This window comes from Gallinula chloropus, assembly GCF_964237585.1.
Source record: "Gallinula chloropus genome assembly, chromosome: 13".
Taxonomy (NCBI): domain Eukaryota; kingdom Metazoa; phylum Chordata; class Aves; order Gruiformes; family Rallidae; genus Gallinula; species Gallinula chloropus.
The window spans coordinates 14,640,107-14,654,370 of record NC_140098.1 but is presented as its reverse complement, the minus strand read 5'-3'; the positions used below and the strand labels follow the sequence as shown (position 1 = coordinate 14,654,370).

The 14,264-nt window shown below is 64.3% G+C and overlaps 1 protein-coding gene across 1 annotated transcript in view; it reads right to left on the bottom strand.

The window, feature by feature from the left end:
• Window positions 1–8: 8 nt before the first annotated feature.
• Window positions 9–14,264, bottom strand: part of PIEZO1 (piezo type mechanosensitive ion channel component 1 (Er blood group)) — a gene marked incomplete at its 5' end in the record, with an annotated part of 31,910 nt that continues 17,654 nt past the window's right edge. Inside the window, 30 exon segments of the mRNA XM_084269921.1 lie at window positions 9–874; window positions 2,040–2,238; window positions 2,353–2,432; window positions 2,546–2,668; window positions 2,754–2,926; window positions 3,767–3,859; window positions 3,979–4,167; window positions 4,268–4,415; window positions 4,531–4,689; window positions 4,823–5,037; window positions 5,129–5,276; window positions 5,366–5,490; window positions 5,641–5,922; window positions 6,150–6,338; window positions 6,439–6,697; window positions 7,549–7,707; window positions 7,809–7,930; window positions 8,638–8,810; window positions 8,904–8,979; window positions 8,982–8,984; window positions 10,170–10,280; window positions 10,375–10,478; window positions 10,897–10,968; window positions 11,213–11,301; window positions 11,427–11,516; window positions 11,611–11,779; window positions 11,910–12,006; window positions 12,131–12,374; window positions 12,908–13,061; window positions 13,907–14,011. Of these exon segments, the coding sequence (XP_084126047.1) occupies window positions 625–874; window positions 2,040–2,238; window positions 2,353–2,432; window positions 2,546–2,668; window positions 2,754–2,926; window positions 3,767–3,859; window positions 3,979–4,167; window positions 4,268–4,415; window positions 4,531–4,689; window positions 4,823–5,037; window positions 5,129–5,276; window positions 5,366–5,490; window positions 5,641–5,922; window positions 6,150–6,338; window positions 6,439–6,697; window positions 7,549–7,707; window positions 7,809–7,930; window positions 8,638–8,810; window positions 8,904–8,979; window positions 8,982–8,984; window positions 10,170–10,280; window positions 10,375–10,478; window positions 10,897–10,968; window positions 11,213–11,301; window positions 11,427–11,516; window positions 11,611–11,779; window positions 11,910–12,006; window positions 12,131–12,374; window positions 12,908–13,061; window positions 13,907–14,011 (4,400 nt within the window). The 3' untranslated portion in view covers window positions 9–624.

Genomic DNA, 14,264 nt, shown 5'->3' with positions numbered 1-14,264 from the left:
CAGCCAGGGAGGTCTCAGCTTTCTTTTATTAGATATCTGTATAAATAAACCATTTGAATTAAGAATAAAAAAAACCAAAAACCCCAAAGTCACAAGTGTCTAGAGTCCAGCTGGGGCTGCCAGCCCCCCTCCCCAGCTGGGGGGGCCACAGCCCAGGGCCCCCCATCCTGGGGCTGGGGGGCTATTGCTTTTGAGTTCAACCTGGTTCTGGAGCAGGGCTGGGGAGAGCAGGGAGGGGGGGTCACAGGCCGGATTCGGACCCCCCCCCTACACACCCCTTGCCCCTGCTTGGCACCAAGGGGTGCCCAGCGGGTTGAGGGGTGAGGGGGGTCCAGCTCTTGCTTCCCACCTACCCCCCCAGCCCCAGGAAGGCACGACATGGTCTCCTCAGGTCGGGCAGCTTCAAAGCAACATCAGGAAAACATCCTCCTCCCTCAACACCAGGGCTGAGCACCCTGCATCCCACTGCCTCCCCGGGCAGGCTCCGGCCCCACCACCTTGTGTGTGTGTGGGGTGGGGGGGGGAAGGTGCTGAGGGAGGGGTGTGGTGGGGGGTGGTGGTTAAGGCATTGGCGGTGATGTCCCTGGAAAGGAAGGGGTGATGGGGGCTGAGAGCCCCTTCCCCTTACTCCTTTTCCCTTGTCCACTTGATCATGGTCTCCGGGGAGCGGTAGAGGAAGATGAGCTTGGCGTAGAGCTCCTCCTCCAGCTCCAGCTCGCCCGTCTCCCGCACCAGGAAGATGTCCTGGCAGAGCTTGAGGATGCGATCCACGCAGGGCAGCTCCTCGAAGATGATGGAGTGGGAGATCTCGCTGAAGAAGCCCCGCACGAACTTCCCGATCACCAGCACGATGGAGACGTACAGCCCCATGATCCTGTGGAAGAGAAAGGGGGCACGAGGGGGATGGGGGGGGGGGCTGCAGCCTCTATCCTACACCTCCCCTTTGTTTTGCAACTATTTTGGGGTACACTCAGGTGGTTGGAGCCCCCCCCCCCCAACCAACCACAGGACCCCTTCGCGTAGCCGGGTGGTTGGTGCTCCCCCCAAAGCCCCTTCACCCCCCCGGGACCCCTTCACACACCTGGGTGGTCAGTGCCCCCCAACACCTACGGGACCCCCTCACCTACCCAGGTAGTTGGTGCCCCCACCCACCCACCGGACCCCTTCACGCACCCAGGTAGTGCCCCCCAAACCCGCCCGGGACCCCTTCACGCACCCGGGTGGTCAGTGCCCCCCAACACCACGTACTTGGGTGGTTGGTGCCCCCCAACACCCACAGGATCCCTTCAGGCACCCAGGGGGTCGGTGCCCCCCAACACCCACCCACGGGACCCCTTCGCGTACCCAGGTGCTCAGTGCCCCCCAACACCACGTACTCGGATGGTTGGTGCCCCCCAACCACCCACCCACAGGACCCCTTCACATACCCAGGTAGTGCCCCCAAACCCCCCCGGGACCCCTTCATGCACCCAGGTGGTCAGTGCCCCCCAACACCTACGGGACCCCCGCACCTACCCAGGTAGTTGGTGCCCCCCAACCACCCACCCACAGGACCCCTTCACATACCCGGGTGGTCAGTGCCCCCCCAATGCCCTCAGGACCCCTTCATGTATCCAGGTAGTGCCCCAAACACCCACAGGACCCCTTCACACACCCAGATGGTCGGTGCCCCCCAACCACCCATGCAGGGGACCCCTTCACATACCTGGGTGGTTGGTCCCCCACCACCCCCCTAGGACCCCTTTGCCCACCCAGGGGTGTCATTGCCCACCACCCATCCACCCACCAGACCCCTTCACATACCCAGGTGGTCAGTGCCCACCCACCCCCTGAACCCCTTCATGCACCTGGGTGGTCAGTGCCCCCCAACACCCACAGGACCCCTTCACACACCCAGGTGGTTGGTGCCCCCCAACCACCCATCCATGGGACCCCTTCATGTACCCAGATAGTGCCCCCCAACACCCACAGGACCCCTTCATGCACCTGGGTGGTTGGTGCCCCCCAACACCCACGCCCCCCGGGACCCCTTCACATACCCGTAACCAGCCAAGAAGCCCAAGCTGGGGGGGCTGACTTTATCATTGAAGATGACCATGGGGAGGATGCTGCCATCGTGGGGGGGGGCATCCTTCAGCCTCACCACCCACCACTCCAAGAAGCTGTCAGCCCCTCGGCCGCTGCCCGCTCGCTCCCGCTTCAGCTGCACCTCCACATCCAGGTAGCTGTCCTCCCCATCTATGGGTGAGGGGGTGGGGGATAACAGCCCCATCAGGGCACAGCACGGATGCTGGGGTGCCCCCAACATGGATTAATGGCTTCAATTTTGGGGTGTGGGGGACACACACCCACCTGGCAGCAGCTGCTTCACAGGGTTGGCTTCGGGACCGTTGGGCGCCCGGATGTATTTGGGGAAGAGTTTGGGCACTTGGCTGTGAGAGGAGAGAGCAGGGTGATTTGGGGGGGGGGATCCTGACGTGTGTGAGCTGGGAAATAGGGGGCGGGGGGGTGTGGGTGTGGGTGTCCAGCCCCCAGGGATACTCACACGGGGGTGTCACGGGTGCCCTGCAGCAGCTGGGCCAGCTCCAGGCGCTGGGGTGCGCCAGGCTGCAGGTTGGTGGTGTGCTTGTCGAAGGTGTGCTCCACAGTGCCCCCCTTGCCCAGATCCCTGCGGGAAGGAGGGGGTGAGGATGGGGGGGATGTAGTGCTGTGTGTCTCCCCACCCACACCCCCCGTTACGGAGCCAGCGGTACCTCTGGAAGGTCCAGGTGAGGCGCAGGGTGATGTCGGAGGAGCCGTTCTGCAGCTCCCGCCGCATCTGCTGCCGGCTGGGGGGGCTGATGCTCCAGAGCGAGCCCGAGCTGCCCTCGATGCGCGCAGTCACGATGTCCTCGGAGCCGTACAGCGTGATGAACTGCATGGCGACCTGCGGCGGGAGGGGGGCAGGGCTCAGCACCCAGCACGGGGCACCCCCAGCTCGGGGCACCCCCAGATTGGGGCATCTCCAGCTCGGGATACCCTCAGATTGGGGCACCCTCAACTCCGGACATCCCCGGTTCAGGGCATCCCCAGATTGTGGCACCCTCAGATTGGGGTACCCTCAACTCAGGATATCCCCGGTTCAGGGCACCCCCAGATTGGGGCATCTCCAGCTCGGGATACCCTCAGACTGGGGAATCCTCAGCTCAGGGCATCCCCAGCTCAGGGCACCCCCAGCTCGGGGTAGCCTCAGATTGGGGCACCCTCAACTCAAGACATCCCTGGTTCAGGGCACCCCCAGCTAGGTGTACCCTCAGAGTGGGGAATCCCTCAGCTCAGGGCATCCCCAGCTCAGGCCACCCTCAGACTGGGGCATCCCCAGCTCGGGATACCCTCAGATTGGGGCACCCTCAACTCAGGATATCCCTGGTTCAGGGCACCCCCAGCTAGGGGTACCCTCAGATGGGGTAATCCTCAACTCAGGGCATCCCCAGCTCAGGCCACCCCCAGATTGGGGCATCCCCAGCTTGGGGCAGCCCCAGATTGGGGCATCCTCAGACTGGGGTACCCTCAACTCAGGACATCCCTGGTTCAGGGCACCCCCAGCTAGGGGTACCTTCAGACTGGAGAATCCTCAGCTTGGGGCATCCCCAGCTCAGGATACCCTCAGACTGGAGCATCTTCAGATTGGGGTAGTCCCAGGTCCGGGCACCCTCAGATTGGGGTACCCCCAGCCTGTGACAGCCGCACTGGGCACCCAGGGGGATGGTGGGGGGGGGGGATTTACCGGCTGCCTCTCGAACTGCTTGGTGAGGGCCTCGTAGTCCTGGGGGGTGAAGGGCTGGATGGATTGCTGCTGGGCGCTCATGGTGAACAGCGGCTGCGGGGTGGGGGGGTGCTGTCAGCAGGGCAGGGGACACACATCCCCACCCCACCCCCCCTTCCCAACCCCCTGCATCCAGGCTGGGCACCTCAGTATCCCCTCCCCTGCACCCTCACCTCGTACCCTCCCAGCTTGAGGGTGACAGTGACGTCGATGGGGTGGTTCACCACACCCACCACCGAGCGCACCAGCGACATGAAGAGCAGGGGGAACCAGATGATGGCCACGAGGAAGAGGATGATGAGCCCCCCCATGCCGTACTTCACGATCTTCTTCTTCTTCTGCCCCTTGGGCTGCGGGTATTTCTGGGGGGGGGGGGAAGACAAGGCAGGGTGCCAGGTGAGCTCGGGGGGGGGACCCCCACACAACAAGGGGGTTGCTGGGAGGGGTGGGACAGGGCTGTACCTTCTCTGTCTCACGGCTGCACTTGATGATGAAGATGTTGGCGTAGATGTCCTCCACACACATCCAGTTGGAGAGGGACAGCGTGGTGTCCGTCCAGACCCAATCCATGACAGCACGAAGCTCCACCAAGAAGGGCACGAGCCGAAAGCTGGAGTGAGGGGTGGGGGGGAGACACGGGACACACACAAGGAGAAGGGGTTGGTATGGCACCTGCTGGGCATTTGGGGGGGTGGGAGGGGGGTCTGCTTGGCCTCGTGCCGTACCCCTGGAAGAGGAAGAGGTTGAGGTGGTTGTATTTCTTGGTGAGGAAGTTGCCCAGGATGCGGGTGGGGTAGCCGCAGCGGATCTGGTAGGCTGAGAGTGAGAAGTAGATGCACTTGACGAAGTACCACAGCTGGGCCACCGTGTTGAGGCTGAACAACCTGGGGGAGGGAGCTGTCACCCCTCTGGCCACCCCCAAAGGCTTCGTGGGGACACAAAGGTACCACACGAAGACCACCCCACGCTCTTGTGGGCATCTCTGGTGGGGGGTGGGGGGGTGGGGATGCTGGGTACCTCTCGGTGACAGCTGGCAGGATGAAGAACATCCAGAGGTGGATGCTGAAGACCAGGATGACCTGGAAGATGAGCTTGCCCAGCACGGTCTTGCGGAGGTAGAGCGCACGGTCGATGACCATGGTGGTGAACTGGATGAGCAGCATCACCAGGAAGGCCTCGGGCACTTGGTCATCCGACAGCGAGGAGGTGATGTCAGCAGCTGCCGAGTGTTTCTGGGGACGGAGGAGAGGTCAGGATGCGACCCAGCCTGACCCCACAGCAGGCAGCCAGCTGGTCAGCACCCTGCAGGACCCCACGGCTCACCCCGAAGGCCCAGAAGCCGAAGATGATGATGATGAAGTCAACCACGTCAGCCAGGAACATGAAGGCGTAGACGTCGGTGGCCGCCCGGTGCTGGGTGTGCAGGATGTCGTGGAAGAACCCGCGCACCGGCTGGTACAGCTCCTGCACCCTGGAAGGGGCAGGGGGATGGGTGACTGGGGAGAAGGGGGGGGCTGTGGGGTGCAGCCCCCACCCCAGCCAGCGCCGCAGGGCACTCACGTGGTGAGGAAGAAGAGCTTGACCCGCAGCCCAAACGCCTTCAGCTTCTTCTGAGCGTGGCTCTGCTTTGCCTCTTCCTCCTCCCCCTCTTCTTCCTCCTTCTCTTCTTCCTCCCCAGCCTCTGGAATGGAAAACAGTCTGGGGTGCTGCGGGGCTGCATCCTGCCCAAAGGGTCCTCACCCTGCCCAAAGGGTCCTCATCCTGTCCCAAGGGACACCGGCCTTGCCCCCTGCCAGGGCAACAAGGGCTGGGGACCATCACTCACCTCCCTCCACAACCGCCTCCGGCTGCTTCATCCCCCGCCTCCTCTTCCTCCTGAAGCGGAGCTGGGTGGTGCTGGGCCCCTCTTCCTGCCCTGTGACATCCCCCTCGGGCTCCACGGCTGCACCCGGTGTCCCCGTCTCTGCTGACACCACCTCTGTCCCTTCCTCACCCACCGCTGGTGGTGGGGAAGCTGCTTCCTCCCGCCTCTCCTCCTCTTCCTCATCCTCCACCCGCTCTACCTCTGCTTTCTTCTTGGGGAAGGGGTCTTCCTCGTGGTCCCACAGCCCGTAGGACTGGAGAGGAGCACAGTCAGGGGAGATGGGGGGCACCTCACCTCCCCCACCACACCCCATCCTGCACCAGCAGCTCCTGTTGCATCCACCCAGCACGGATGGAACCCAAAACCGAGCCACTGAGCTCCCTCTGGGAGCCCCCCAAGCACCCTCTGGGAGCCCCCAAACACCTCCAGCTCCCACTGACACCCACCCAGGTGATGCCTGTGCCCCCTCCCAGGGCTCACCAGCAGCAGGGAGCGGTGGAAGAAAAGTGCCAGGAGCTGGACCAGGTCATACTTGATGTAGCGATCGGTCTTCTCCAAGCCCAGGATGCGGGGTGGGAAGAAGGGCTTGCCCTCGTTGCGCACCAGCATGGCATAGCCATTCCAGGGGAAGAACCCAAACTGGAAGAGGTATTTCACCACCACCATGATCTGCAAGGACACTGCGGGGGGTCAGCGGGTGGCAGCCAGGGTGGCATCATCATCATCATCATCATCATCCCCCTCCCCTGGCCACCACCCCTTTGCCCACCTCGGTGAAGATGATGGCGGTCATCCAGAAGCGTTTGGTGGGCCGGGGGATGGAGAGCATGGCCCAGAGGAAGACGAGGATGGGGAGGAAGAGGGAGATGACGGAGGCGGTGACCATGTTGTTGAGGATGATGACGAAGTAGCAGAGCAGCTCGGAGTGGGCGGCCACACAGCCGTAGGTGGCCAGCAGCAGCTTCAGGAACCGGTTGTGGGACTGATAGAACTGCTCTGACACTTCCAGCTCGGCAAAGTACAGGCGCCTGCGGGGGTGCAGGGGGTGTGAGCCAGCCCTGAGAGCCCCCCAGAGCCCCCCAAAGCTCACCCACCCCCCTCTATCACTGTACCTGCTCAGGAGGAGCCAGCCCTGAGACCCCTTCAACCACCCCCTGAAGCTCCCACACACCCTCCATCCCTGTACCTGCTCAGGAGGAGCCAGCCCTGAGACCCCCTCAGACCCCCCCAAAGCTCCCGCACACCTTCCATTCCTGTGCCTGCTCAGGAGAAGTCAGCCCTGAGATCCCCTCAGACCCCCCCAAAGCTCACTCACCCCTCATAGAATCCCAGACTGGTCTGGGTTGGAAGGGACCCCAAGGATCATAGAGCTCCAACCCCCCTGCCACAGGAGGAGCCAGCCCTGAGACCTCCTCAACAGCCCCCAAAGCTCACCCACCCCTCAATCCCTGTACCTGCTCAGCAGGAGCCAGACCTGAGATCCCCTCCAAACACCCCCAAACTCACCCACCCCCCTCCCCATCCCTGTACCTGCTCAGCAGGAGCCAGCCCTGAGAACCCCTCAGACCCCCCAAAGCTCACCCCACCCCCCATCCCTGTACCTGCTCAGCAGGAGCCAGCCCTGAGAACCCCTCAGACCCCCCAAAGCTCACCCCACCCCCCATCCCTGTACCTGCTCAGCAGGAGCCAGCCCTGAGAACCCCTCAACACCCCCCAAAGCTCACCCACCCCTCAATCCCTGTACCTGCTCAGCAGGAGCCAGCCCTGAGACCCCCCCCAAAGCTCACCCACCCCCTCCATCTCTGTACCTGCTCAGGAGGAGCCAGCTCTGAGACCCCCTTGAACCCCCCCAAAGCTCACCCACCCCCCATCCCTGTACCTGCTCAGCAGGAGCTCGCTGGCCGTCCGGCTCCTGTTCTGGGGCAGCGCCAGCAGCTCCTGAGAGCCCTCCACATCCTCCTGGGACCCCCAGCTCGTCACACGCTCCTGGCTGGGCAGGGGGTATACCTCTGCATCCGAGGCGGCTCCTTGGTGCCCACTGGGGATGGGACAGGGATGGGGGGGTGAGTCCCCCTTGCCCATCAGCCCCCACCCGCAGCCCCCCACCCCACCTCGGGGCGGGGGTATCTATGCACCTGCCTGGAAGCGACGCCGTTCTGGGGGTCTGACCCCCTGCTCCCCTGTGGGCTCGGCTCCTCGGGGGGCTCATCCGATGGTGGGAGGTACAGCTCATCCAGGAGCCCACGGTGCACATCCTCCCCCTGTGGTGGGCAGGGTTGGGAGGGAGGTTAGGGGGGGTTGAGGGGGGGGGGGCTGCCACCACCCCATAAGTCCTCTTCCTTGAATGGGCAGGGTTGGGGGGGGAGTTTAGAGGGGTTTGGTGGGGCTGCCACCACATCCTCTCTCTGTGGTGGGCAGGGTTGTGAGGGGGGTGTTTAGGGGGGCTGCCACCATCCCATAAGTCCTCTCCCTGTAATGGGCAGGGTTGGGGAGGGGGGGGTTTAGGGGCTTTTGGGGGAGGGGGCTGCCACCACCCTGTATATCCTCTCCCTGTGATGCGCAGGGTTGGGAGGGGGGAGTTTAGGGGTGTTTAGGGGGGGCTGCCACCACCCTGTACATCCTCTCCCTGTGATGCGCAGGGTTGGGAAGGGGGAGTTTAGGGGTGTTTAGGGGGGTCTGGCACCACCCTGTACATCCTCTCCCTGTGATGGGCAGGGTTGGGAGGAGGGCTTTTAGGGGGGCTGCCACCACCCTGTGCATCCTCTCCCTGAGATGGGCAGGGTTGGGGAGGGGGAGGTTTAGGGGGGGGCTGTCACCACCCTGTACATCCTCTCCCTTTGATGGGCAGGGTTGGGGGGGGGGAGGGTTTAGGAGAGTTTAGGGGGGCTGCCACCACCTCGCTACCCCATTATCTGTGTGTGGCCCCCCCCCCCCCATATCCCACCCCACGCCCACCCCCGGGTCTGACCGCGGCCAGGCGTCGCGTGAGGACGTATCTCTCCAGGCGCAGGACGGTGGACATGTCCGCGTGCTCCCGCGTGCAGGCGCCCAGCCACTGCGCCAGCCCGTCCACCGCCGCGCAGCTCAGCACCCGCAGGAAGCGCAGCGTGCCCAGCGCCCGCTCCAGCACGCTGCCCCGCTCTGCTGGGGGGCAAACACACAGGGGGGGAACTTCACACCCAGCTCAGACCAGCCCCCTCCCCACCATCACCACCACCCCCACTGCCCGCCTACCGGAGCCTTCCTCCTCCTCTTCCTCCTGGCCTTCGGCCTCTGCGGGTGCTGCTGCCTCCTCTTCCCTTCCTCCGCTGTCCCCTGCAAAGGGTCAGACCCCACGGATCACCAGTGGTGTCCCCCAGGGCTCAGTCCTGGGTCCAGGCTGGTTCAACATCTTTATCAGTGACCTCGATGAAGGGGTTGAGTGCTCCCTCAGCCAGTTTGGGGGTGACACTAAACTGGGAGGACGTGTGGATCTGCCTGAGGGTGGGGAGGCTCTTCAGAGGGGTCTGGACAGGCTGGATCCATGGGATGAGGTTCAACAAGGCCAAGGACAGAGTGCTGCACATGGGACACAACAACCCCCTGCAGCAACACAGGCTGGGGGTGACTGGCTGGAGAGCTGTCAGGCAGAGAAGGGCCTGGGGGTGCTGGGTGACTGCAGGCTGAACATGAGCCAGCAGTGTGCCCAGGTGGCCAGGAAAGCCAAGGGCATCCTGGCTTGTGTCAGGAATAGTGTGGCCAGTAGGTGTGGGGAGGGGATTGTGCCCCTGGACTGGGCACTGGTGAGGCTGCAGCTCGAGTGCTGGGTCCAGTTCTGGGCTCCTCACCATCAGAAGGACAGTGAGGTCCTGGAGCGAGTCCAGAGAAGGGCAACCAGGCTGGGGAAGGGGCTGGAGGGCAAATCCTCTGAGGAGCAGCTGAGGGAGCTGGGGGTGTTGAGCCTGGAGAAGAGGAGGCTGAGGGGAGACCTTCTCCCCACCTCCCCTGCCCTGCCAGGAGGCTGCAGAGAGGTGGGCGATGGTCTCTTCAGCCAGGGGACAGGAGCTGGGACAAGGGGCAATGGGCTCAAGCTGCCCCAGGGCAGGGTCAGCTCAGCTGGGAGGGGAAAGTTCTTCCCTGGCAGAGTTGTGGGGCTGTGGCACAGGCTGCCCAGGGAGGGGCTGAGTCACCCCCTGGGTGTGTTTAACAGAGGGGAGATGAGGTGCTCAGGGATCTGTTTTAGCACAGGATGGGAATGGTTGGACTTGATGATCTTAAAGGTCTTTTCCAGTCCAGTGATGCTGTGATTTCTGTCCCCCACAGCGGGGTCTCATCACCCCCATCACCTTAAAACCACCACGGGCACCCAAAGAGCTGCAGAGCTCGTGCCCAACCTGATCGCAGCCATCAGAGAACCCCCCCTCACACACACCCCCCCCAGGACCCCACTGGGGCGATGCCCCATTATGAGATGCCAGGGCAAACAGTGGGTGCAGGGTAAGGCTATGTGCCCCCCTCCACCTTTTGGGGTGACCCAGACCCACCTGCAGCCGGCTCAGCACCGGGTGACTCCAGCTGCTCCTGCTGCCGCAGCGCTGTCCTGGTGTTGGTCACCCAGGCCTGGTAGGCGAGCTGGGGGGTCGGGGGGCGGGCAGAGAGGAGCTGTCAGCACCCTGTAGGTGCTGTGAGACCCCCCCGCCTCTTCCCCAGCCCCAGCCATGCCCACCTGGAAGGCGCTCTGCCTGCCTGGCCGTGGCTCCTCTGGCACCGCTGCCTCCTCTTCCTCCTCGCTGTCTGACTCGAAGAGGAAGTACTCCCCAGAGTGCAGCACTGCCAGGGCAACACGGGGTGTCACAGCCCGGCCAGAGCCCTGGCACAGGGTGTCCCAGCATGGCACAGCCACCACCATCTCCCCACCACTCTCTGGTGATGCTGAGGACACCCATGGGGATCCCCACTGGGGACATCGGGGGTCAATGGCTCAACCAAACCCCACCCCCCCTGCACTGCAGACCAGTCCCCCCAGCACTGGTGATGGGAAGCGACTGGTGCCAGTGATGCCAACCCAGCCCAGCTGGCATTGGGAAAGGGAGAAGCCCTGGTTAGTGCCCTGGGGATGGTGACAGGGGACATGCAGGGCGTCACCTCTCCACAAGCACCATCACCACGCCTCCCCACGGGTGTTAGTGGGCCAGAGGGACCCTGCTGAGGGGCTGCACCCTGTTTTGGCCCCGTGCTGGGGCTGTACCTGAGGCATGGTCTAACCAAGGCCGACACCACCGCTCCCTCTGCCGGGAAGGGTCTGCTGGGCTGCTGGGTTCTGTGCAACAGGAGATGGAGACGGGCTGAGAACGGCTGAGCTCGGTGCACCCTCCCCTGGGTTTTGGGGTGGGGAGCCAAAGGGACAGGGAAGGGGGTTCACTGCTACACTCCGTGGGGCTCTACCGTGATGGGCATCAACGATGGCTCATGGTGAGCCTGCTGTGCCCACAGAGGGGTGAAGGGGACTGGGCAGGATGGGAGAGGGACCCCCATGACCCCCCTCCCCCCACCCCAGCTCTAACCTTGAGTGGCCGCATCCTGCCCCTCACTGGTGCTGCTGGGCAGCCGCTCCTGGTGGTACTTCTCCTGCTTGGCTCTGATCCGCTCCATCCTGCCGGGCAGAGGATGCTCAGCACCCTCTCCACCACCTCACCCCCTCAGCACCCAGCCCACCCAACGCACAGGGGTGGCCCAATGTGGCAGAGGGTCCCAGGTGCCCCCAAAAAACCCACTCACTGCCGCTTCAGCTGAGCCAGAGACTTCTTCTCCGCTTGCCGGTGGGACCGCATGCTCTTCAGGGTGCTGGCCTTGAACAGTGCAACCCCCCTGCGGGCACAGTGGGAGGGTGAAAGGGTGTATGGGTGTGGGGGGGAACCACCACCCAAACACCCACAGGGACCCTCCAGGACCCCATCCCCACCTGGAAGCCTGCAGGGCAGAGGCCTGGAGGTCCAGCATGACGTGCAAGTAGTAGTAGCTGAGGAAGATGCGGCGCTGGAGCAGGAGGAAGAAGAAGCAGATGCTGTCCCAGATGATGCCCGCCTCCTCCACGGGCAGCGAGCAGTCCTGGTCCTTGCCCATCTCCTTGGCTGGCAGGCAGAGATGCAGGCAGGTCAAGCAGAAGCCCAAACCAGACCCCCCAACCCCACCAGCTCAGGCAGGGAAGCCCCCCAAGACCCTCCTCCTCCTCTTCCTCCTCCTCCCAGGCTGGCAACTCACGGTCATAGTATCCCTTGACCGTGCAGACCAGGCTGAAGAGCTGGATCACCCAGCAGAAGTTGCTCTGCATCTGCTGCACGAAGACGCAGGAGAGGAGCTGTGTGGGGAAGAGAGGGCAGAGCACGGGGTTTGCCAGGGGGACAGCAGGATGGGGACCCCATCCCCTTCCCCACAGAGCAGCCCAGGGGCCTCAGGCTCAGCCAGGGCCCCGCAGCCCTCACCGACAGCATGTTCTTGGAGATGATGACGGTGATGTTGTAGAGGATGAGGCAGTCCCAGAGCACCAGGCGGGCCCGGGCCGGCTTGCGCAGCATGGCGGTGCCGAAGAGCAGCAGGTAGAAGCAGGCCAGCAGGTAGCCCAGGCCGAAGAGGCTGATGCGGGTGGCCCCGGTGATGAAGACCACCACCAGCACGAACCAGAAGAGGTAGCGGAAGACCACCACCTTCACCATGTCCAGGTAGGAGCTGGGAGATGGGGAGCTCAGAGCAAGGTTCCTGCCCCTCCCCTCCCCTCCTTCCAGTACCCGTGCTTGGCACTGCTTGGTGTTGGTGCTACCCATCCCCACCCCAGTCAAACCAGTACAGTCCCAGTCCCTGTGTCAGCCATATTCTGGGGGTCAAATGGCTTGTCTCAGTCTGTGGAGATCAAATCTATGGGGTTTTGGTGCTTGCAGGGGGGCACTGCACCATCACCAGGGGTGTCCTGGACTGCTGCATCTCACTGGGGGTCCCAGCACTGCCTCAGGGTGCCCCTGTCGCAGTCTTGGGGGTACTGTGTGAGTGTCAGGGGTTCCTGATCCAGCTGGGGTGGTGCCCTGATAGGCTTCCCTGGCTCAAAGGAGTCCCTGTGCTGGTGTGGTCCCATCCTCAGGGATCCCAATCCCACTGCCTGGGGGGTCCCACCCTGCCCATACCCCGAGGGGTCCATCCCTGGATGCAGAGGGGGTCCCATCCCCATGGCCCCCAGGTATTCCCAGCCCCGGGTGACGGGCACCCACCGGCAGTGGATGAAGTTGGGTGTGGGGTTGTGGGGGTCCCATGCCAGGTCCAGCCGGTCGGCGTTGTCCCCCGCCGCCCGCAGCCACTCCTCGGTGCGCTCGGCCTCGAACACCCGCCACTGCTGGGCCGCACACAGCAGCAGCACGAAGTCATCTGCGGGCACAGGGGTCACCACAGGGTGGGCACGGGGATGCCACAGCCCCTCGCTCAAAGGGGATGGGGGGGGGCCCCAACAAGGCCCTCCTCTTTGGGGGTGTAGCCTCCACCAAGCTCCCACCCTCAATGCCCTCCCTTCCTGGGGTACCCCATGGGCAGGGGGCTGTGAGGGGCAGGGGGCTGCAGAGAGCTGGGGTATCCCACAGGCAGAGGGCTGCTCAGAGCTGGGGTACCCCATGGGCAGGGAGCTGCGAGGGGCATGGGGATGCTGGGAGCTGGGGTACCCCACAGGCAGGGGGTTGCAGGGGGATGCAGAGAGCTGGGGCACCCTATGGACAGGGTGCTGTGAGGGGCAGGGGGATGCAGAGAGCTGGGGCACCCTATGGGCAGGTGCAGGCAGGGGGATGCAGGAAGCTGGGGCACCACATGGGCAGGGGCAGGCAGGGGGATGCTAGGAGCTGGGGTACCCCACAGGCAGGGGGATGCAGGGGGATGCTAGGAGCTGGGGTACCCCACAGGCAGGGGGATGCAGGGGGATGCTAGGAGCTGGGGTACCCCACAGGCAGGGGGATGCAGGGGGATGCTAGGAGCTGGGGTACCCCACAGGCAGGGGGATGCAGGGGGCAGGGGGATGCAGAGAGCTGAGGTATCCCATGGGCAGGGGGTTGCAGGGGGCAGAGGGATGCTCAGAGCTGGGGCACCCCACAGGCAGGGAGCTGTGAGGGGCAGGGGGATGCTCAGAGCTGGGGTACCCCATGGGCAGGGAGCTGTGAGGGGCAGGGGGATGCTCAGAGCTGGGGTACCACAGGGGCAGGGGTCTGTGAGGGCTGGGGGCTACTCACTGATGAGGTTGGTGGATTTGGGGGCCACGAAGAAGTCAGGCAGGTAGAGCCACTTGATGAGCGCTGAGTTGATGGGCAGGGCCCGGCTCCAGCGCCACGGATAGTCTGGGGGGGCAGTGGGGATGCTGGATGCCAACCCCCCCCAGCCCCTCACCATGGGGCAGAGCGCCTGCCCACACAGTATCCCCACCTCCCCAATACCCCTCAATGGATGGGTGACCCCCATGGCCCTCATGCCCCCCCCACGAGCCCCTCACCCAGGGCAGCCAGCCTGCCCACACAGCATCCCCCACCTCCCCAACACCCCTCAAAGGATGGGTGACCCCCACAGCCCCCCCCAGCTCTCCCCAGCCCCTCA